At 36.4% G+C, this 25,345-nt stretch overlaps 1 protein-coding gene and 1 long non-coding RNA gene across 2 annotated transcripts in view; both read right to left on the reverse strand.

Moving 5' to 3' along the window:
• LOC149775312 (phosphatidylinositol-3,5-bisphosphate 3-phosphatase MTMR3-like) overlaps window positions 1–25,345 on the reverse strand; it is an 85,135-nt gene that overhangs the window by 19,349 nt on the left and 40,441 nt on the right. The window contains exons 6-12 of the mRNA XM_089943813.1: window positions 23,372–23,468; window positions 22,389–22,502; window positions 20,537–20,718; window positions 18,444–18,563; window positions 17,893–18,004; window positions 6,204–6,399; window positions 972–1,157 (exon numbers count right to left, since the gene is read on the reverse strand). Of these exons, the coding sequence (XP_089799939.1) occupies window positions 972–1,157; window positions 6,204–6,399; window positions 17,893–18,004; window positions 18,444–18,563; window positions 20,537–20,718; window positions 22,389–22,502; window positions 23,372–23,468 (1,007 nt within the window). The remainder of the gene's footprint in view (window positions 1–971; window positions 1,158–6,203; window positions 6,400–17,892; window positions 18,005–18,443; window positions 18,564–20,536; window positions 20,719–22,388; window positions 22,503–23,371; window positions 23,469–25,345) is intronic.
• Window positions 9,808–12,244, reverse strand: LOC149775313 (uncharacterized). The gene is made up of 2 exons (XR_016416542.1): window positions 11,431–12,244; window positions 9,808–11,211 (listed from the first exon to the last, which is right to left on the reverse strand). It is a non-coding gene; the product is annotated as an uncharacterized LOC149775313 (long non-coding RNA).

Genomic DNA, 25,345 nt, shown 5'->3' on the forward strand with positions numbered 1-25,345 from the left:
ATCAGCACATGAAAGATTTTTTGTGCCAAAGACATGGAAGTAAACGTCTTGCCCCTGAGATACACCACAGCAACACATTGACACAATTCAAACCAGGCAACCCAGCGATTGCAAGTTCAGCACACCAACCACTGCCACTCCTTGCGGCAAATGCAGAAAAAAAATTCATACTTTAATTTTTTAGTTCAGGGTATTTTTGACACAAAGTTTACAAGATTTTGATGATCAGGGCTGGTCATGAACCAAGGAAATTACACTCATGTGGAGCAGAGATAAGATCTCCAAGATGGCCACCATAGCGGATAATATTTGATGTCCATGCATAGCCATTTTCATTAGGGACTAGCTAGACTGACTTCTGGCATAAACTCCATTTCAATCTGACCTTCCGTTCAGGAGGAATTGTGATTTTCAAGATGATTGCCTTGGAAATTCTCATTTTGGACCAGCCACATGTTGATGTGAACTTCCATTTAGGAGGAGTAGTGATATATTTTCTAGATGGTTGCTGTGGAGGGATATTTCATTTAAGACAGCTAGACCCTGGGATGGATGTGTCAAGTTTCATAGCAATCTTTCAAATAGTTTAGTAGCAGTGAAAAACTTGTGCTAATGAATAGTTGGATGATGGACAACATCATATAATCAAGGTCTATTACCAGTACAACTACAGTTTTTAATACATGTGCTTTAATTGCAAAATATTAATGTCATTTTGAGCATCAGGATAAACTTTAAATCCGTCTTGCCTTATTATAGTACTGAGCATTAAATTATTTTGTTCAAGACTTGACCGAGGATAACCATAAGATTAAGACAAAGTGAAGATTGCAAACAGATTTCTGTCATACGGAAAATTATTTGTTAAAATTCATAGATCAGATGGATAAAATTGCCAACTAAAAATTTACTATACTGATGATAATATATGCAGGAGGAAAAGATGATCTATATAAAATCTATTTACATACCATATATGCCTCATTAAACTCGAAAGCACATGGGAACTGTTTGATTAGCTGATGGACACAGTCCAACCACTGTACAAACACAGGACACCTTTCATTAACATCATCCGTGCAAATCCCAGTGCCACAGCGATCAGCAAACTTGTGTCCAAACTCTATCCATTCTCTCTCAATTAGTACTTGGAAACCCTGGGGAATTAATCATTTCATTTCATTCATAGTGCATTGAACTAAATATTTTGCATGACAAAATACATTTTTAATAAATTATATTTCTCTAAGAACAAAATTCCACCTCTTGAATCCATGCTTCCTAAAAAGATTTCTTTGGTCTATATACCATACATAAGATAACACCAATTACCTCCCTTTCCCACCACTAAGTGGTAACCCAGGTACCAGATGTGTACAGTTTAAACTGCAATACGTCAACGACGACAATCACATTTACAGCATTGCGTGAAAGGATATTACAGTATTTTCTCCAAATACATTCCCCGACCACATTAATGCTAGAAGAATGGGTACAAGGAAGAAATACACAAGCATTCAACCTGGACCACAATTTCCTTTTAAAATGTCATTAAAGTTCCAATATGAAGGACAAACAACTTCCCTAATGAGAAGGCAGTACAACTGACAAATTACCAGATGTGACAACACACTGGTAATGAGAAGGTTTTAACAAAGAAAAAAAAGTATTAAACTCATGCCTGTTAGGAGACTGCTGTATTCACTATAATAATATTGCACAAATTAATAAACAAGCCAAAAAGATTAAAGCCATGTTTGCAAACAAGACCACAAACAGTACTAATGATATGGTGCTGGATTACAATCAAAGTAAACAAACTGCTAAAAATGTGTATGATTAAGGACTAAATACAAAAATAAAGTTTCCTATTTGTTACATATACCTTAATTATACTATATGGATAACAAGGTGATGGCTTACTATGTTGATCAAACTGCTGTGAAAACTTTAAAACTGATAATCAGGCATATGGGGAGACACCCATCAATATAAGGTTTATTAATTGGTCCAATTCTATTTAATATTTTATAAACGTTTAAAGATTTTAGTAAGGTGGCCATATTGGATGGCACACTAGGATCATTTGTTCAAGTAAAATGCCATCATACAAGGATGCTTTCTACCAATTTAGCCAAAAATGGTTTAGTAGTTTGAGAATTTATAGTGGCATTGATGGATTCACTAAGCACAAGCCACAACAGACTTGGAACCTTAACTGCCAGGTGAGATAAACTGATACAAAGTTCACATTTTATCTGCTACTTAAGTGGAGGAAAAAATGTTCCCAAAATATGTCTGGAGAAAAAACAGCGCAACTCAAATTTTTCACAAGACTTAACAAAAATTACCCTGATGTCTGTTTTTCATATATAACAATAACAAAAAACATGAACAGTAAATTATATTTTCAAACATAATGAACTGAATATATACTGCAAACGAATAAAAATAACTTGCTTCCCTGTAAAATACATATAAATATTTTCACTTTCAAATGACCTTGATCTTGAATGTTCTTGAGAACTGGACTAGTGCTCACTTGACCTACAATGGTAGTGCTTACTGAATCTACAATTCAGCCAAACAGATATCCCTACCAGGGCTCAGGGTAAGAAAACGAACAAAAGTATTCACTAAGAATTACAAAATTCCCTGACCCCAGTGTCAAAGCAATGGTTGGAATACATGTCCATGAAAGACAGCTGCCAGATCCAAGTTTCCAGTGATCGACCTTTTCTTAATTCTCAGACATGAAGTATGGAGTTTTAAAAAATATGCTCCTCCAGAATACTAGTACTGCAGAATTGCTTTACATAACAAGGACAAGCTACTTCAATTTTCTGCTGATCCAACAAGAATATGATCTTTGTTGGACCAGCTGGCAGACAGATTCAAGTACTGATGGCTTAGGACTTGTGACCATACAAAAATCTCAACTAAAAATTGAATTTCAAATTACCATAATACCCCTGCTACAAAAAGTTTATTTTTATAATAACTAATTTACATTAGCAGTACATCCACCATCTCCCAAATCAAGCCCTCCCTAGTCAATAAAGCCATTACCCTAAACAGCCGTCTGCTTTCTAACAAACTAGATAAGAGTGGTCTCATTTTCATTATAGTGACTGGCACCAACTCCCAACAACCGTCAATTACTGGAGCAGGTGTGAATACTCTTCCATGCCTTTGTAGAGGTGACGACCAAGTTCCCATTATATAATCAGCAAGTATTATTGAAGATACATTTTACTCATATTGGCTTCTCAAATTCATAACCCAAATGCAATATATTAAAGTTGAGGCAGCACGAGTTGCAATCCCTTAACAAAGGGCAGGCCCCATCCAATCTCCTAATGTCTGACAGCTTCAAGTCTAGCATGAGAGGGGTTAGGACTAGCACAGATACATTTTCAAAAGAAAACAACTCACCACATGATGAGTAAAGGAATCTATGCAGCAACAAGAACATGACATTTGTCAATTATAAGCAAACAGGGCACAATCAGCACATGCTATGACATTCAATGTTTTGTTTCTGTTGATTTTAACAGCATTAGCTATGTTATGCCAAGAAATGTGAGTGCCTTTTCCAAGGCCACAATAAGGTCACTGATCCATGTTGACCTGTGTGGATCCTCAACCTGCAACTGATTTCCTGTCTTTATGCTTCTGTATTTCTAGAAACGGCATACATCTTCATACCAGGTTGCTTTCTGCCAAATTTCGTTCAGAGGTTTTTGAAATGAAACTAATGATTAGCAAGGGGGCCATATTTAATGTGGGATTTGCACCACTTGTAAAAATCTGAAATGTCCTCACTCCAAAAATTCTGTCAAATGTGATCAAATTCTGTTCAGTGGTTTTGAAGAATTAAAAAGTTTATATTTTAAGTAAATGTGGAAATATCTGATGGCATATTGACAAACTGATGTACAATGCATGGAAAATGAAGGGCCATACGGTAAGCTCACCTTTGCGATTTTACTGTCTTGAAATAGGGACAGAAATAAATTTCCAGCAACAGTAACAACTCCATGAGGAAGGTTCATTTCTAAATGATATTTAGTAAAACGAACATCAGATCAAATTACATCAAGGTTCTCTCTGATATTTATAAATACTGCAGAATCAGGCTGTGTTGATGAAGCAAGAAGCTAATGTTTAGCTTTTTCACACTGTTTTATGTCATGGGCAACTCCATGCCCAATAGCAAAATCACAATTACACAATTTGCAAAACGCAAATTTTTCTACTTTGCTAGAAACTATTGCAAATCTAATCATGGCATAATTGACCTTCCAGTTCTCTCCTTTTCTTTGCTAAGAAAATTCTGAATCTTCTGATATCTTTTTTGACATGACTAGAAGTTGATTATGAAGATGAGTGACAATGGCAACTGCTTTCTGCAATCCCATTATGATGGTTAAAGACTGGCATGGTAGTCTCAATTTCCAATGAACCATTCATATTTTATAACTATATCCCTATATACATGTGAAACATTTACTCTCAGAATGGAACTGGGTGCCTGTTCTAAACAAAATTGAAAGGAAATTTGTAATCTTTTATTTAAAAAAATTTTAACAAAAATTCAGGTCCAGATTACGGGAAAAACAGGACACTTGGCAGCTATGCACCAGCATGAGTGAAGTATGAATGCTGTCCTTCATGAACAAGCAAGAATGGATCATAATGGGAAATTCTATACATTACAAAAAGAAATCAAACAAAAGACTTGTACTTGAGGATTTGGTTTCAACGGTATTATAATTGGTTCTCATCAGCCATGGGCTGAAGTCAACAAAAAACAGTGTCCCTTTGTCACATATGCCTTCATAAACAAAGTACACCTCTCCCTTGATAACGCGCACACAACATGGTCCAAAAACAGACCACACTACAAACAAGGGCTCTAGTTATCAAGGGACCTCCATAATATGAAAACTATGAAATGATGCTATCCTCGCTGGACATCAAGAAAACTTTAGGTGGGTGGGTGTTAACTGGTATGTTTAGTGGCTGAATACTCATTTTAAAATCATATTGGGAATAACTGTCAATAAAGCCATTTTTCTAATGAAGTTAATCATTTTTATGTAAAAATGACATTTGTTTTCAAGATGCCCAACTGCTTAGATCGTTAACATTCCAACTAGTTTCTACAATCCTTCACTTGTATGCGAAAACATTGTATTACATCAGTTTTATGTAGTTCAGTAGTCTGGTTCCCTGATCCGTATTTTCCTTACTTTGCTCTACTATTGTGGAATGCAATGCAAGGATCATAACAAGCACGGACCCAGACTACAGATTCAAATTCACAAACATTTAGTTTGTGTAAGAGCCATCTTAAGTTTTTTAAAAATTTTACTAGTCAAATATTGTTTTCATTGCCAGTAATAGTGAAACTCTTTAACAGTGTGGAAATTTGAGTGCCAATTCAGGAATTACAAGTTAACTACAAACTCTGAAACTAGCTTCTCATTAATAAATCGTATCTGAAGCAGAATTTTATTTCATCAAGTATTTCACTTGGTTGTTGCATACCTGTTATTGACGGTGTACCAAGAATGTTGTCTGGAAAGAAATTATTATATACATGCCATCATATTAAAAGTTGATAATTTCACAACACTGATTCAAATTTCCTGGTAATATTAACTGTTTTTGATGATAAAACACGCAATTTATCAGGATCTCATCTACAAATTTTTTGTGATTTTCTTCATTTTCAACCAATAGGGTTCAATTGTTTACAATTTCTATTAAAAGAAATGGGATCCATGACTGAACCTGAATTTTAAGCAGGTTCGCAAGTTATCAGGGCGCGAGTTATCAATGGAGTTGTGTCCAAATGAAGAGCTGGTTGCTATAGCCAATTTCTACATCTGATCGTAAAAGGTGAAAACCTATTCGACTTCTGATATCAAGGCTCATGCCAAATTAGGTTTTAATCCCAAGTCCTTCAAAAGTTACTGAGCAGAAACAGACATGAAATTAGTGATGTACAAATTTATCTGACCCATGTACAATGGCTTAATTAAATGTCTTTCACAACTGATTATTAAAGTAGCAATGACGAAACTAAATTAAGCCAATTTAATAGAATCTGACCATATATTTACCCTTTGGCTGGCAGTATACTGAGTGATGTTATAGTGAGGTATCACTATCTATATTGGCCAGTTAATCCATACCTCCATTGTCCTATAATAAGGATCCAAGAGAAGCTCAGCCAGTGAAACGATCTGGGGTGTGCGGTCCCAACCATCTGAACAGTGGATCAGTACAGGTCGGCCCTCTTTCTCCATGGCAACAGCCACCTGTGTGGCCACCTTGAGGATGTTGCTGATGTAAAGTAGCCACTTTGTGTTCTCCACACCGGATAACCAGCTGAAATAAAACAGCTGTGCAACTAAAAATAAACTTGACCAGAGTAGACAAATCTAAATATTCACTTGACCAGTTTGGAATGTATTATAATATAGAAGCTGATGGTAATTATTTAGTAGTACTGAGCATAGCAAAACAAATAGAAAACTAAAGAAAAAAAGGACAATGTACTTTCAATGAATCAAGTCAGCATTAATCTAAATAGAACAAGGTTTTTTTTATAACATCCAGAGGATACCAAAAACTACATCTATGCATCAACAAGCATGACTCAGTCTCTAAAGCTCGAGGATCTGAACTTATGGTAGAACCCCGTGTTAGAAAGATCTGCCCCATACCCCTAAATGAACTGGGTTCATCAACTTTGAGGGGAAAAATCCAGATCTTCTGCAGCATTTTTCTGGATGATTGTTTTTTTCAAAGGTTCATTTGTCACCTTACCAAACTGATCAATTTGCCATCAAAATTGTGCATTTTCAAATCAACAGTTATTTTTATGTTTTTTTCAAAGGTTCATTTGTCACCTTACCAAACTGATCAATTTGCCATCAAAATTGTGCATTTTCAAATCAACAGTTATTTTTATTCCATGACTGATAAAATCAAAACGAGTACAACTACTGAAATTCATATAAATATGCACATCACAGAATAACTTCACTCTACTTAATAGACATTAATACACACTGATATTAGACGTTTTACAAAAAGATTACAAACTGACAATGAGCCCTTCAAAGTTATAAACCTTTGTATCAAATAGGATGGATTTTTGGAGAATTTGTTTTGAAAAAAATTCCTCTTGTATTTGGTCATCTACTTCCCATGTAATTTGATAATGGACTATATTCAACGCAATCATTGTCAAGTATACCCAGAGCAAGTGATTTAGTACTGAACATTCCCCAGCAGATTTCTCCATATCCATTAAGACCTGATGGTAAAATTCATCATAAAGCAAGAAAAGGTGGGAGTGGTGGTTCAGGTTACAACTGACAATAATAACTAACATGTTAATGATTAACAATGTGCTCCCTGTTTGAACTATTAAATGGGAAACACAAATTTTATTATCTTCAACTTCTTAAGATCACACTGCAGAAAACCTATTGGCTAGACCAGTCATCATACCTGTCCCATAGATAATACTTACAAGGAGCTGAATGAATCATAACTAGTTTACTTGACCAATCTGATTGCATCTGGATAAACTATTCTGCTCTAAAGCTACATGCTACTTCTAAATGTGGGACAGGTAGAAGGTGGATTTGCAACAAGCACGATTTAGAGAATGTCAGCAGACCTTGATGCTACTTTCACGTACATGTACTAGGACTGAAATTTTTTTAATATTGTATTATGAAAATAAAAGCAGACAGCTTACCAAAATGGCAGCTCCCTTGTACTAAGAAATGAATCTGAACTAGCTAAAACTAGGCTAAACTTCTACATTAAAATATGCATTTTTGTTTTAGGAGATCAGACAATAACTGACAAAGCAATAAATTATAAAATTTAAAATTAAAAAAATATAGTTATAGGCTAATTTTTCTTCTTCCCAACTGACTAAGCAAAGCTAGCATTTTCTTTGAGGTACACACCAGGCAAAGCAGTAGACTCTAAAGCCCAAATTAATCCATCAATTATACACAAACGTATTTAGGGAATATGAAGTTATTTTAACAATATCAAAGATGTACATGTTTATTTTAAATAGCCAAGACAACCAATGAGGAAAATGGGAAAATTTTCTAAACAAACCCTATTCAATGTTACTAAACTGTCGAGATGTACCCATATAAATACATTCTGAGGAAGTACCCAAGTGATACAGCAATTGTACCTCACATGACTGAATATTCCACAAGAACTAAATACAACTCCATTTCATTTACAGTTGAAAATTCACATTTTTCCCCCAACTCTGGCAAATATTTGTCAGTTTCAATGGCTTTTCCAGGTCAGGAACAAACCATTTTTCCCACCTCTTCCAATTTTCTTGATAGTGTGCAAATGTTGAAAGATCACTCTTTCCTAGAAAAATAAATAAAGAGGGACAATTAGGATCAACACATTTCCTACTGCATCAATTACCAAAGTTCCTCCGCTGTGCATCATCAAAATTAAAAGCGAATTGTTTCCAAGATGAGTACTATAATTACCAACCTTGCTCGAAAACTGGTCTTGGCAGCTTAATAGTTGGAGTTCAGAAAAGGGTGAAGTTTAATTAGTATTGTTGTGTAAATGCGACCACCTGTGCTGCAACTGCATGTCCCTCACTAGGGGGTATTCTCTTCAGCTTGTCAACTGGTCAGGTAAATTGTTCAACCACAACTGTTAGGGCCACAGTGGGTATCAGGTTCAGCTGAAACCTGGAAATTTCAACTTGTTTGAGAATCCACAGAATTTAGATGGGAGGGATAAGATTACAAATTATCTCACTGAAGGCCTCCACTGTCCAGGCTCTCTGATCTGGTAGAAGAGACAATACGAGCTTGCTGTTCAATACAGCATCAAACATGATCACTTCAGGCCTTCTCCACAACTAACAAAGTGACCTGCCACAGACTGATGCACAGACCATGCATGAGAATCGAGAGTCCTGTCTTGACAGGTTCTCTGCTACAAAGTCCTTTTGCTTGGAATATGGCCAACTGATTTCTGAGACTGACAATAGAAGGTTATTCCAGACTTTAACATGTGCCTCCTAGACAATTCAAGCACATCAGCAATGACTGGTTGGTTGAGGCAATCATAAAATAATCACTTACAAGGATGACACCCCTCCCTCCAGTAGGTCTACGAACAGTACCCATATTTCTAGGCTGTTAATGTAAAGGGTCACCTGTTTTAGGCTCTTGATAAGTATCCCATCCCAAATTGGATACAAGTGTAGAGAAAAAAGTGAGGTTAAGGGCTGTGAATCAGAATGATCTTTATATAACTATCAACTCGTGTATTGATGAAAACTGAATCCGAGCCATTCATTATGTCCAGTTGCTAGATGAAGGAAATGGAGAGGATGCAAGTGATGTATCCCTAATGGCACTTTATCTGCAACTGTGTTCAGAGTTCCAATGAGAGATGTAATGCATACCTGTCAACTCTCACGCCCCCGCAAAAAACCCCAATTTTTGGGGTTGTTCCACTCCTACCTCCCAATCTCATATCTCCTGACTTTTTGCAGAACTACCAATTATTATGCATGTCGAATTTCATTTCTCCAAAAATATCCTACATAAACTGATATAGTCTATGCAGTATACGGACAGGATTCATACAGAATTCTGGACAATAAATTCAAAGACTTTTCCCAAACTTTCAAAGACCACAAACAGATTTCCAAGACCTATTATGCTAACATTTTTTTTACAAGTTATGTTATATGAGAAAACAGCAAATGCAAAATACTACAATATTGTTTAATGATGAAATTCAAACTGATTTCCTAAAATTGCTTTATAATGATCTGGAAGATATATGTAACTTATGCATCAGATTTAATACAAAATAAATTGTTCTCTTAACAGACATCAGCACTGCTTTTAATGTATTATTATAGTTGCTGTTTTTTTTCTCTTTAATCATTTTGGAAAGAGAAGCCACTGCTGTCATCTTTTCCTCTGCTCTCCTCCTGGAGGCATTTGACTCTGTTACAAGCACAGTGAGTCCTTTTAACTCTGCTTCTTCTGCCTTCTGAACAAAGGAAGCATGTAGGCTGGGAATGTCAGCTTGGAGATGCAGCTATCTGGCTTTAAGTTCTTCCACTTCATCCATGGCTAACTCCAATTTCTTTCCTCTTCTGATTTTCTCTTTATGCTCCTCTGCTTTATTCTTATCCAGATAGGCATGGTACTTATGTCTTGCAGAGGAGGCATATGTCATAATTTCATTGCTATGATGATTTCCAAAGGTGCACCTGCTTCCTCATTGTGTCAGTGATTAGCCTTTGAGCCTGGAGGCTTTCTCTGCTGAGGTTCTCAACAGATATCTCTTTGTTGACAGAGAATCTCTCCACTGTTGCCTGCCCATGTGACAACATTTTCTAGAGAAAATTCTGAAGTTAAACATTCCTTTCTTTAGGAAAGGAGGAATAATACACATCAAGGCTGTCATCTGTTCTAGTGAAGCATTTCAAAGGATGATTGTACGAGTGGATAACTTCAGCCACTAATTTTCCATACTTAGTCCATATTAAAATCACAGACTACTTCTCTTCCTGCCTCACAATTCTGAGGACCCTACTGAGTTTTGTTTGTCCCTCTTCCTTATCTGACTGATCGCACAAGTCTAGGATCAGTCCACCAAGGGATATTTCAGGTGATTTCTCAAACAGCTTCTTTACCATTGCAATCATAAAGTCTCTGCACGCTGTCCTGAGAGCAAATTTATCCCTGTCTGAAGCTCCTGCCTTTACAATGTTTGTGAAGCTGAAAAGCCAACATTAACTTTTTCTGCATCAAGGAAATTCTCTTATCAAACCTGATGCTCATTAGTGCTTGTCACAGAATTTGCCTTGGACATGATTTCAGGTTTCATGTAACGTGACACAAGGTCTTTCACTAAAACTCTCAGGTGTGTGGCAAGGAATGGAAGCATAGGTTTATCCATTTGGTAAGCCTCCAAAAAGGGTTGTGTGATTCTAAAGAACTGCAGCTTAGCTTGAATCAAAGGATCCCCAACAGCATCAAGAACATACTTAAAGGACTTGCAGGCTGGTACTGTTATCTTTTTATTCTTCACAGCTTAACAAAAGTGAGGTGAGGCAAAAGAAAAATGACCCTCTCTGCTGGTTCAACATTCTCAATCCACCTGAAACAAAAAAAAAATCATTTGGTTAGATTAAAACAAAAGAATTAAAATATACTAACTGAAATAAAACAAATAAAGGTAGCAATGAGAACTTGAATTTTGTTTCAATACCAAGTTATACTGAAAAACTTTCAGAAATGAAGTGAATTATAAAAGTAAAATAGACAATAAACAAACATCTAGTAAACCAAACAATTTTACAGTATTTACAATACTTACAGTGAAAATACAGTCAATCCTGTAATGTCCATGAAATCTTGTCTTCTTGTTGGTGAATCATGGTATAGATGGTACACACTGCTTAGAAGAGTTTCCAAATTCGAGTGGTACTGCTGCACAGCGACTGTGAAATGCATTATGCAACAGCTAACAACATTTTCAAGGGTATTGAATGTGAAATATGACACTGCAACAAGTCATACAATTTCCAATTAGCTGCTGGTCCATCCAATGACAGCTGTAGAAGACCCTTGTACCCCGTGTCAGACAAAATGGGCTCAAACACCAGATCTTCAGCAAGAACATGACCAAGAAATTGAAAAGTGATAATATATGCTGATTTTGTTGCAGTCCCATAGTCGTACATGCAAGTCCATTTGCCTCTCCTGCACATCTTTGTTCAGATCTTATCAAACAGAAGGACATACAAGTTGGCCTCCCTCACTTTCATCAAAAACTGATCAGCAAAATAAGCTGCTATTCCAAACACACCAAGATAGGCTGCCCTGCTTTCACTGCATGAAAACTGTTCAGCAATCGTACTCTCAGGAAACATTGCTTTGAAATATTGTTGATGACCTTGCACACCCTTTGGGCTTTAGTGGCTGTGAATACATTTCATTGTCCCGAGAACTTTGGCCCGTAGTACTTCAGATTTAGTGCAAAAAGTATTTAAACTAGTATTTAATGAATAAACGTTGCTAGAGCTATTTTTGTAGGCTGCTTTGTGCTTGTCATGCCATTTGCTGCTGGCTGTGAAAAGTATCCAATGGTGCATCTTGTTTTGCAGACTTTTTATTTTGATGGTGCTTATATCCTAGAAACAAAAAAGTAATTATCATTGCTAGACTATCAAGCATAAGCCAATAATTTTATCAGAAGTCAATAGCGATGACGCATTATCAAAGCAATTATTTCACTTAGTTTATTGAATTTATTAAAATGTATGTTCAACCTTCATTTCTATATTAAAAAAGGAACATTATGCTGAACAAAATGTTTGAAAATTATTTTTTTCTCCCTCAAACACTTTAAATAAACTGACAGTATTCATAAATTTAAACGAGTCCTCTTTTCAATTTGTCATGTCTCCCAAATTATCAAATTAAACAATATCTTATTTTATACCGCAAAAGTTACAAGTTATTGTTATTTTACCCAAAACTACCAATAGCTTATACTTCTGCATCTTTGTTCCACTAAATGAAAAGTGTAGTTACTGTGTACTAATTTGCATCTTACCTTTGGCATGACTTGTAAGGGCTCCTTCTCCCAATGAAGCCAAGTTGATCGCCTTTTTACACAATGTACAAAATGCCTTTCGTTTGCAAGTTTTATTCTTTTTCAGTCATTCCTTGTATTTCCTTTTTTCAAGCAAGATATCAATGAAAGAGCAAAGACCTGGCATTTTTAAACTCGAGGTAAAACAAAACTGAATATGTAAATTGACCAAACAAATTTTGAGTCCTCGAATGTGTGTTGCTTTCGCAAACTTTCTACATGGAGTGCTTGATCAATGTAACCAAAATTCAATTGGCTGAACAATCTTGTTAAAAAAGAATTGTGAATTAGTGTAATGAACATTTCGATTGGCCAGAGCTGATGGACTTGTCCAATCAAATTTAACAATTCATCAAAAGAATAAAGCCAGGAAAACCAACTATATCCGAATCTAACAACCTTAGGCAATTTTATTTAAAATAATAATAATAATAATAATGATGACTTTGTATAGTGCCTAATCTTTAGAAGCTTTAGCGCTTTACAACATTAGATAACACCAAAAAACAGACACAAACACCATGAAATTAGAAAACAAAAAACGTGCTGAAAATAGTTGTGGTACTGACTTCCTATGATGAAGGGTGCGTTGTTTTTATTGAAGATTCTAGCCGACTTTGATGATGAAAGCATGTGTTATTGAAGTCGCCAAAAAAGGTCAACTTTGGATGGCCAAACAAATGCTTGTTTGTTATTGCAGTAGCAATGAAAATGAATGGGTCATCCAAAGAAAGAAACCAGGAAAACTACATCCGACCTTGGACATTTTGTGATTATGGAAAGAAAGTGAAATGTTTGGGTTTATTTCAATTCTGAAAGACCTCAGGATAATCTGCTTGATTTTCCCAAACTTTCACGGCCTTGAAAATGCTACCACATTTATTCCAAACTGTCAAAGACCTTCAAAGACCATATGAACCCTGCCGGAAGCCATGTTCTATCTGATCACCTCTGAATACTGTAGTGGTAATATAATACCACACTACGAAGTGTTTTTTTTTTTAAAAACACTTTTTTAAAACATTCATATAAGTTTCAGAATTTTGTTTCACCCAACAACAATACTAAAGTCCAAAAATAAACCACAACAATAAAACTGTCACCAATTAGTTTCAGTCCAATGAATGATCAATAAATGTCATCAATAAATGCAATCTAATTTTCTATACAAATAAAATAGCATCTCCATTCCCACCAAAGACACTTACACCAATAAAACACCTGCCATTTCTGTACCATACATTAATTAAATTAAAATGAAAAAAATACCATGCAGTACATGTGCCCCGAAAGAACCACTTCAAAATAAATATTTTATTTAATAAACAGTTACATGCCTTACGAATTTGTGTAAGGAATTATGGTGGGATATAAAAAGTGGAAAAAATAGTTGCCATATGTAAGGTAACTTGTGACTGCAAATTTGTACTGTTACAATTAAATCATAGCACCATAAGTTACAACAAAACAGAACGTTTAATTGCCAATCAATTGCTGGTGCTTACATACACATACTGTAGAACAGGAGTCTCAAACTCAAAACCGCCCTGAGGGATGCATGAGGGCATTTTCAATGTTCCAAGGGCTGCAAACATCTTTGTTATTTCTCATGACACCTTGTGACGCCAATCATTTAGTGGGCAACAGTATATGGCTTGGTGAGCCATGTGTTTGAGACCCCTGCTATAGAACATGGTTTCTTTGAAGTATGTTGGAGGGCCAGTCCTTTTCACAGGATTAACTTAATTAGTTTCAATGGTTCTATGCTTGTGCACTTAAGTCTAACCTTTAGCTATTGTACAGTTTGCCACAGCTGACCTGAATATGAAAAGGGGGTATGTCCTGGGGGAAAATAAGGCACATCATAGAAATGGCACATCCCATGGGTGTTAACATAGGGGCAAGGTGGGTGGGGGCACTAGCCCTATCCCCTTCCACCTTTAAACATGTTTAGGCCTATATCCGTAAAATTTAATGGCTGACCACCATTTCCTCCCTTCCCCATCTCTGTGGGCAACCCTGGTGCGTTCTTTAAGAATCTTGCATATTAGACCCAGAAGACTGGTTAATATTTATTGAACCGGCGCTTAAAAAATACTGCGTAAAACATCCCGATTTCGAGTCCCAATCTCCCTAAAAAAATTTATTCAACCTCCCTAGTTGGTTTTTGAAAAGTCAACGGGTATGGTAAAGGCAAGCCAACAATAAAACCACCTGCAAGACCTTTATTAGGGGCAAAATCTGAGCAGTCCTGTCCGATGGAATGTAAACCCCCACTTGATTGGTAACATTACCAAGTACAAAGTTCTAAGAAAGGATAAGGTCCAAATTCAATTTGTGGATTAGACCTAGATGAATTATCAAATAAATAGCACTAGGTTATCCAGAAGAATATCTCTGCAGATGCTGTGCATCAATCAGATGTTGAAATACTAGCATATTATTCCTAAAGACCATGTACGAACTACTGACCACATCATCCTGGATTAGAATCAAAGCAGAAAGATTGCACCCAAATTCTGAATTACCTTTTAGCCTACAAAAATCCAGAAGCATTTCCTGTGAGGTGGGCATATGAGATGTTAAAAAAAAAGTTTGCATTCTGCATGTAGTCCACAGTCACAAGGTGCTCCCAACTGCGACGGTCTAAATCTTGAAATGTTCTTTCCTAAGGAATTTGTTCAAGGCAGAAGACTAGTTGAAAGTTTCCACCATTCTCATCAGCAGGTCATCTGCCACAGTCCTGACTGCACCCTTCTGAAGACAGGTGTGCACTCTTCTCTTGAACCAGTTCAGACAGATAAAAGAAAATGGTCATTTGTTACATGGGAGGTCCCTAGAAAGTAAGCTAGTATCCATCCTTTAACTCATTCGGCCCCAGCACTGTTATCAGTATCTCTGCTGCTATGCTCCAGAAGCACTAAGCTGTGTCTAGCTGCTTGTGCCCGAGTTTTTACCCGTTTGAAAAATTTTGAAAACATCGTGCACATGCATTCACTCTTACCTTAATTATATCCAATTAAAATCCATGCACTTTTCACCATTTATTCCAAATTTGTCTACAGAGTGATGCATTTTTTCCCCCTATTTGTCCAAGTCTTTCACAAGTTATTTATACACTATTTACAAAATTATGTGCAATGTTTATCCACAAGAACTCTTATCATCGCTGTCAGCATCCTCATCTTCTGATAATTCATTCTCAGAAACTTCTATGTCCGAATCTAAATCTCACCAAATATCGAACTGCCAAACATATCTTTCCTCAGCTTGCTCAATATTTTCGAGATCAAACCCAAGAAACTCATTTTTGCTCTCATCAAAAATCACTCTTACGTTGCAATCATTTACGATTTTTCATGAATAGAACACGTCTAGTGGAACTGCTCAACAATAACCCTTGGCTTCTAAACAATTCAAATTTCCACAAACGAAAGGAAAATCATTTCTGATTGGTTTAAGTGTTTAGTTCTTGGAAAAAAAACATTTCTAAACAATCAGAGATGTATCTAACACACATTCATCACGCCTGGAGACTGTATTGGCCACTGAATGCAGTAAACAATCCACGACTACAGGCGGGATCGGCCAATGAATGCAGAAACCGGATCATGCCTACAGGCGGGATCGGGGCCGAATGAGTTAAAGACCATATGAGCCACACATGATATATTATCAAGTTTCTGAAGTAGCTCTCTGGCACCTAATGGGGGACACTGGAAAGAGAAAAACCATTGAGAGGATGTGACTCCCAAGGGACTGACTGCAGCTCCTTATGGAAAGGAGACGCGTCCAAGACCTCTTCCCTTGGCCTGTACAAATGCCTCAAAATTCAGGCAGGAGGGAAAAAACTAGAGCTGACTGCTGTTGTTAAGATGGCCCTGTTGAAAAGATCTGGCAGGAGGGCTTGTCTACATTCACGAATGGCTGGTTTCCACAAGCACATAGTCACCATCAGGGATGGTTGGTGTTGGTCCCTTAAATCCTTTTAAGCTATGAAGCTGAGGTTACCACCTAAAGCATCTTTAAACCAAGCAGGGCACTCTCAGCAGGTTCTTACCACAAGACCCAAGATGTCCCAAGGAAACATACCTACAGTGGTGGAGAAGCTCTGCAAAGAGTGGCATAGACACTGACAGCTTGCCTTTGAGTTGTAGCCACATCCTCCAGCAAAGGGTGAAGAAATGCTGAAGACTGATTCATCCTTCAAAAGACTGAAGGAGGCATCTAAAGCGATCAATATTCCCTTACTGTCCCCTTATGCATTTAGCTTCAAAGAATTTCACTGGGACTGTTCATCATGGTCTCTGCCTCTGGTGAAGGAGATACAGAAATGGGATTTTGGTCATCATGTTGCTGCCCCTGGAAGTTCAAGAGAACAGTACCAACTTTACCTTTCCTCCTTGCCAAATGGGACTGATGATCCTTTTTCTATAATCTGATGGCCTCTATTTTGATGATCAAGGACCAAGGTAGGAGGCAGGTTGGCCTGCTGTATCTGTCATACCCATGCAGATGGAAAAAAAATAGTGGAGATTAAATGGAAATGGGGAGAAGGAGGGATGCTGAACTGCTTGGTGCACACCAGAGCAACCAGCATTCTTCCTCCCTGGGGCAGAGCCAAGAATGTATCCTTAACGGGCATTGATGACATTATGCATGTCAGGGATTCCAATCTTTGGGCATTCTTCAAACCACAAATTACAGCCAGTTCCTGACCCTCTGTGGGTGCAGACTTGCAGACAAATGACACTTAACCTGATACTGGTATTAAATGGGGGAACAAATATTAGAAGCATTTTGCTGAGCAAGGTGCTAAAACCTTTTAATTTCAGATTTTTTTTTATACATAAATACAAATTTGCATGGACTGGGGAGATGAAGACTTCAGCAATACTAAAAGGATACGTTTGACTGAAAAATATGGCAAAAGATAGCAGCAATGGTGACATTTGGTGAACCTCCCATGAGAGCCAAGGAAAAGGAAGATATTCTGCAGGTTGACTACAACTGAGGAATCAAGACTGCGATCATGTTTTCAATTCTGGACCTCTAATAACCAAATGAAGAGTAGTCTATATTAATGCTATTATAATTAATATATTATATTATAATAATTATTATGATGTAGTTTACTAACTTAGTGAAAACAACAGTCATGCATGAAAATGTGAAACTTACTTAACCTGCTCTGGTCCACCACTACAAAGTAGTCTAAGCGCCATGAAACTCCTCCTGATGGTGTGAATATTTACCAAGTTCATGAAGACAATCTCACAGTTTGCATAGTATTCTGGAAATGAAGAAGTTTAATGTTACTTTTGTCCATCTGTCCATTATTGCATCCATCCATCCTTACCTCCATACATCAATGTTTAATACCTGGTCCATCTGTCCACTGATTCTTACCTCTGTCCATTGTGGTGATAATTTTGCTTTAGATTCAGATCCTATGTATTTTTCTTGTTCATGCTCATTTTTAAGTGCAAAACAATCAGTCCTAATGTACATCACTCTGAACTACTTTTCATTTCAGGGACTTCACATGTTTCTGAGCTGTCTTCAATTTACAACGCTTACTTTTGAATAGGAAATATAAAGAAATACATAAATATAAAGCTGAACTTTTTTAATCACTATAATTAAAGTCACAAAAATGTATGGTTGAATATACACACACACACACATTAAAAATATGGATTGATAAAATATAAAAATTCCAAATATCCCACCTGTACATTCACAACCACCACCTTTAGCTCGATTAGCTACTGCTGCACTGTATGACCTGCAGTCAACCAGCAGCATCTTTTTGGGTTCTCGGTTTTCCACATTCTGCAATTGACCTGAATCTGAAGAAAAGTAGATTGCATTATCTAACAAGATCAAGATTTGCTTGTTGAGATGACTGATGCACTAATGTAAAACAGACTGCCTTAACTCCAATTTAAATGGGACAAGTGTGTTGTAGAATGAATAGCCTTAGCTTCATAATGATGGAATCCTATCATGAAAAAAAATTCCATTAAGGTTTTTTAGGAAATGTAAGGAAAGGCAAACAAATTACCAAAATATTACTGCAAATTTTCTACCAACGTCAAAGAGGGAAGCAAACATGTTGCAAATGAATTGTCTGAGCTTCATAAAAATTCATACCAAGTATGAACAAAATTCAAAATAGGGTTTGGAAAATGCAATCAAAAATGAAAACCAGTACCATGAATGGTACATCACATAACCACCCCCTGTAAACCATGTGCAAAAGAATAGCACTTTACATAGGACATGGCCAACTCTTGACCTTTCTGTCAGAAAATCTATAGGTTTCTTTCCAAATGCAATATATCCACAAATGTTTGCCATGAAAAATACTTTAGAACTAAAGTTAATGTCCAGAACACATTTTCCTTGCCATCTCATTTAGACTAGATTAGGAGCAAACCCTCGACAAACTTTGTTCTAGACTAGAACTAAAATTAATATGTAAAGACCAGCCTGCTTTCAGTTGCCTTCACCTTGACCTTTTTACCCCAAAAACCTTTGCTTCATGCTTTATGTCAAGTACGATAAGACTCTTAATGGGGTTGAGGAAATATATGCGAAGAACCAAAAGCTGTAACTTGACAATTCCAACAATGCCAACACTGGAAAAGTAATTGCTATGTCTCATTTTCCCCACATACATGAGATAAACAACTGTATCAACACTTCTGTATAAAAAAATTTGTAAAAAGAAATTACAAAAAAAATCTGGGGCTTCTGAGTGGCTGAGTGGTCTAAAGCACTCACCATTCTGGATCAGTGTTATCTCACCTCTGTCTGCATGGGTCCGAGTCTTATGCTCGGCTAGCATGGTTTCATGGGAATGATGTTAATGTTGTGGAGTTTAACGCCATTTTTCAGCACATGATAGGCTATACATGGTGGCCAGTATTAATGGTGGAGGAAGAACCCGGAAAGAACCACTGACCCATGAGAAGCTACTGGCAAGCTTTCTCACATACCCACATTGGCTGAATCTTAGGTACGTGGGAAAGCCTGCCAGTAGCTTCTCATGGGTTGGTGGTTCTTCCCTGGGTTTTCCAGGGTTCTTCCTCCACCAGTTATATTGGCTGCCATGTATAGCCTATCTTGTACTGAAAAATGGCATTAAGAACTAGAACAACAACAACAACAACAAAAACAAAATCAATATTTTATGAAATTTCAATACATGAAGATGTCAGTAATGCCTACACATTTTAAATCAGTCATGTGTCTGGTCAACTCATTTCAATTGACTAATTGAACCATGTTATAAATATTATTGCACAAGTAACATTCATCAATGGTTTATCCTACTCATTTGAAATGTGATCAAAGATAGCAAGGGAATCAAATGAAAGGGGTGCATAAAATGTTTCACAGATTGTATTCTTTATGGTGAAGCAAGATGCCAAGTTTGTAGTAAACTTTATTTCCAAATCTGTACTAAAAAAATTTGCTCAATTATCAGAATTTTTCATTTCCAATTAAATCACAGCATCACTATTGTTCTATCAGTTTTGACATTTTTTTTGAAAAACAATTTTGTTCTGTGAATCAACAATAACACTAGTATATCCACATTCAAATGCAAAAGGTGACGCCCCCCACCATGTGTCTTACTGTAATGTCCAACTGGCTGGCAATTTTTAAAAGGTCCCCCAGTACTTGTGTGCCCTCACTTATACTGCAGTCTGTTTCTGGACACCATACAGCACAAGTTGTCAAAGGTGATGTTTAACCGAATGACAATGCATCAGTTAAATGAATTTTTTAAATTGCAATTTCAACTTTTTCTAACCTCCATCTTGAGAGCTTGATTCAGAACCACTGCTGTCCTCAGCATACTGACCATTTCCCTGATTCATACTGCATGACAAGGGAATGTGATACATCAGTTTCTCATCCTCTTCACACCTCCAGCCAAACCAGCCCAGCTCTGGCTGGCTGGACCGGACTAAAACGGCACCATTTCTGACGTTCCTGAAAGATTATAAATAGTTTAAATTGTCTAGAATTGTTATTAAAACATTACATGTATTCCATTATTTCAATTTAGCAACTCTGACTTCTCACAGTAAATCTCCATGCTTCTTTAGTACATATTAATTCCAGACACCAACATCCCCCCCCCAAAAGTAACCCTGGGATCAAAATATACAATGGACTGCCTCCTGATATAAATGCATGAAGTTCGATCAAATATATTTAAACGTTACTTTAACTGAAGCTAGCACTTCGACTTTCGACCCTTGCAAGGACTTCTGGGACAATCAAGAATAAAATCCCTCTGCAGATGCTATTCATATATACTGAACATCTACAAAGCTTCATAAATTTCATGATTTACGAGTATATCTAATCATGAAAAGATGAATAGAGACAGAAAGAGTCAGAAATAGAGTATTACAACATCCTCAGCTTAACAGAAAGGTGAGAGGAGATACTAATTAAAAGTTTGTTGAATAAGTAAATCCTAGTTGATGGTTACATTTGAGCCTTGCCAAGAACAAATGCAACTTCAATGTCCTTACCTCAGTGACAGCTACATTTTTGTCCTACCCATTTGTTTAAAGGTAAAAGAGAAACATTATACAAGGGTTAGTGATCCCTGACACAATTACTCTGATTGGGTTAACAGGTCTCCAATTTCTTCTGCTAAGAACCATCCCATTAGGTAAAACGAGGCTTATAAAACAAGCTTTTAGTTGCATTTCATGTTCCTTGCAAGTTTACAGCAAAAATAACCCTAGGTGTACATTTCAAGCTCCTGCCTCCAACAGCACGACATTCCTGAGGTTACAAACATGAACTCGGACCACAGACTGCACATACATGGTTTATAAACCTTGCTTTATGGAATGTAACAAGTTTTACTTCAAACTTGGAAGATCTTCCAAACGTTTTATGATACCAAGTAACAGCACAGTATAAATGCACAGCTTAGTTTATGTTGCTAGGCTTGTAAGCATCATTTTATTGTCTGTAACAGCCCTTAAAAGGTATAAAGAACGATATCAAATCCTGGGTTATCCGTAGTATTTGACAAATGCTTGGAACTTTTACAACCAAGATTAAACAGGCTGACCACATGCACAAGTATGCTCACATTTATGTACATTTTTTATACGGAGTACAAATTTGCACATATCCTGAAAACATTTTCAACAGATATCCTTTAAATAAGGCTGTACAGTTTGTCAAATATATAAATGAGGAAGAAATTTGTATATTCAGGAATCCACCGACTTGCATGATTTTGACTTGCTTGAATTTGGCATTAATGCAATTTCACGTTTTTCAATTTAATTTTTTTGAGAAGAGTAAAAAAAAAAATAACTATAAAAAACTTAGGATTTGTAAATGGCTAATATGGGATTAATGTTAAATGAATTACAATTTTTTATGAAAATTAAAGGCAGTTAAACCAAAATTTTGAGTTATGCGACCACTCTTAGAAACAACTATTATCCAAGTCAGTGGTTGTTGTAATGCCTAAAATTGGTACCGGAAAAGTTGTCAATTATGTACACCTGTATTAATTTTACTCAAGTTGATGTTTGAAAATTACAACTGGCATAATTTTAGGAATGTATTCCTGCTGAAATAGGTAAAATGAAAAAGGGGTTGGGAAGTAAGAACGTTAGCCTTGCCTCCAAACAACAGTAGGGAATCTGTGAAGGGCCCTGAATTCTGCAACTTTCTTCAGATCCTTATCCGACAAATTGGCAGGAACAATGTGCTCATTTGGATAACTTGGACACAGACTGAAATAAGAATGTTAAAGATATTACATGTATTACTGAAGGAACAGCATCCAATACAACTTTTACAGTTTCTTTACAAATAGATGTTACTTAAATTTATTAACAGAAATGTTGACCATATCCATGAGACTCCCCTTCAGTTAAGCCCACCTTTTATTTAGCTACTAAGTCTCTTGCATTGAACTTTTTAAAAAAATGACACTGACCTTAATCTTAAAAACCTGGGTGGGATCAACAATAAATTAGTATAGCTTGATAATTAAACAACTAATTTATGCACTCTGCAACTCATCATAATCCACCATCTTTTAATTGTTCAAAATACATGTCATCTCTTCAACTGACCCATCTCTCTGTACTAAAGATCTGAGCACTAAAAATAAGTACAGTGAAATCTGATCAAAAGAAACAGTCTATAAAATAAGTATAATGGATGGAGTTTTACAGTTTATCAATAAAAAGATCAATCTGATGGCCAAAATACCTCCCAGGCACTTGCAACATCTTTCTTTAATGTTTTTGGTGTACTTCCAATCATGTCAAACTCTAGTCAGTCTCAAGTCTGTCATAGATCAACCAAGCCCTAATGTCATGCCACAAAATGAGTAATTCAGCCAAGAGATCTGATGCTTATTTTGATCAGTGTCCTTTAAGCCTACTTCACACCACTTGTATGTATAATGTCATTTGGCCTGTCTGAAAACTGACATACAAGTCTGATAACGTTTAGTTCAGGCTGAAATCTTACCGATCCCTATGTACCTTCAGGCTGACCAAAACCCAGTCCATCAATTTTTTAGTTGTTAGGTCATAAGACTGATAAAAAGCAACAAATGTTTAATCAGTTCAGTATGGTTCAGATATATTACCTGAAATCCTTATTGATCTCTGTATATCTCCATGCCAATTTCAGGTCAAAACCCAGCCTCTCAACTTCCTTTGTAAAGCTGTACATCCGTGGCTTACCTAAAAGAAGGAGTACTGTCCAATTTCTCTGAACTCACTAAAATAATTTCCAAATCTGAATTTGCTTATTGTAATATTTTTGGCAGCCAAGTCATCTGAACTTAAAGTTAGAAGAAAATTTTCCAAATGTATACATCTCTATGGAGATTGCAGTGATGTCACTTCCTTCTGAAATCTGGGAAAATGAAGAAAGCAGATCGAAAATTTGCGAATAGGAGCATTATCAGTATCAAATGCTCCAAACAAAGTTAAGCCCTAAAACTAAGTTTTCAAGGTTAAATCTCAACCTAAGCATTTCAATTTTAAGCAACAGTTGAGACCTCCTAGTGACAAATCTAGGCCAGGTAAGAAGCAAAATCCCTGACCCATCAAACAGATTACCAGCTAGCCAGTATAGTCAGACCAATCACTGAAGACTGTCTTTTCTGCCAAAACAAAGTGGCACCTCAAGACTGGCCATCTCTCAATAGCGGTCCACATTATATAAAGTTTATCTGCATATCAACTGTGATCCTCATGACAAAATGGTGGTCACTTAAGTCATTTAATTATAATAGAGGGACAGCTTATTACAAGCTACAAAAGACTGCATAAAGAGAAATCCTTGTGTATCAAAAGTACACATTAGAAAATTTATGGACACTGCTCATCCAGCTGTATAGGTTCAAATGGTAACAAAAAAAATCCAAGCTGGCCCAATAAAAATCTCCTGGCTAACCAACATGTAAGCTTATGAGAGCAAATTCCTACATGTAATTTAATCTGGAGTAGAAAGAAAAGTTTGGCTCACATGGTTGCCACATTATCTAGCCCATAAAGATATGCGTACTTCTGGTTTTGTAATAAACTTAGGTCATCTGGCAAGATTTAGTTAAATTTTTTTTCATTTACCCAAGTGAACCACAGCTGCATGTCAAATTTGATTCCTTTTACTGAACACCATACTCTGCAACACACGCACACATACATATATATGCATACACACACATACAAATATAAACACATACATAATATACATATACATACATATACATACATGGTTAGCAAACATGTAAATTTATTATTGAATCCTATTTTCCTGTCCAGTGGGTGCCAACAAGTATTAGGAGAAACAGTAAGCATCTTAATGAGCATGATGTATAATACCCTTACAAATGATTGAAACTAAATCTGGTCACAATATCCTCAAAATCTAATCTGACTGTTTGCATGGGCTTATAAAAAAATCCCTAGGATCTGCATATTAAAGTTCTGACATTTGGAATAATATTAAATTTCAAAGTAATTCAGGGAAAGAAGACTGGGATATTGTTTAATTATATTAAAGCTAAAAATGTGTTAAAATTTTTTTATTAACACTGGTTCTAGCTTTTCTTTAAATGTATGAAAAGCTTAAAATACAAAATATCAATTTGGGGACCCAGGTGGCCAAGTGGTCCAAAGCACCTGCTTTACAGATCACTGGCATCACCTGTAAATGTGTCACAAGCTCAGCTAACATGGGAATGTGAGAAAGCTTGCCAGTAGCTGCCTGTGGGACAGTGGTTCTTCCTCCAGATATACTGGCCACCACATAAAAGCTTATCATGTGCTTAAAAATGGTCTTAAACCCACAATAAAATATCAACTGAAAATAATTTGTAATTATTGGCATTTAATATCAATAATAAAAATGACAATATTGTTGATGTTTCAAAAAATGCAAAACTTATTAGTTTCTGTTAGGCAATTAGGACTTTGTGTGCATCAGATTAACAAAAACTATACTGTGTACATGTTAACACATTGACCCCTGGAGGTTTTTGTCATTTTCGCCTGAAAATCTGGTAGGAAACACATTTTGAAAGCTATTTCTGAATAGATCCGAAAACACCAAA

This window comes from Sinohyriopsis cumingii, chromosome 19 (assembly GCF_028554795.1).
Source record: "Sinohyriopsis cumingii isolate HCF-2022 chromosome 19, ASM2855479v2, whole genome shotgun sequence".
Classification (NCBI taxonomy): domain Eukaryota; kingdom Metazoa; phylum Mollusca; class Bivalvia; order Unionida; family Unionidae; genus Sinohyriopsis; species Sinohyriopsis cumingii.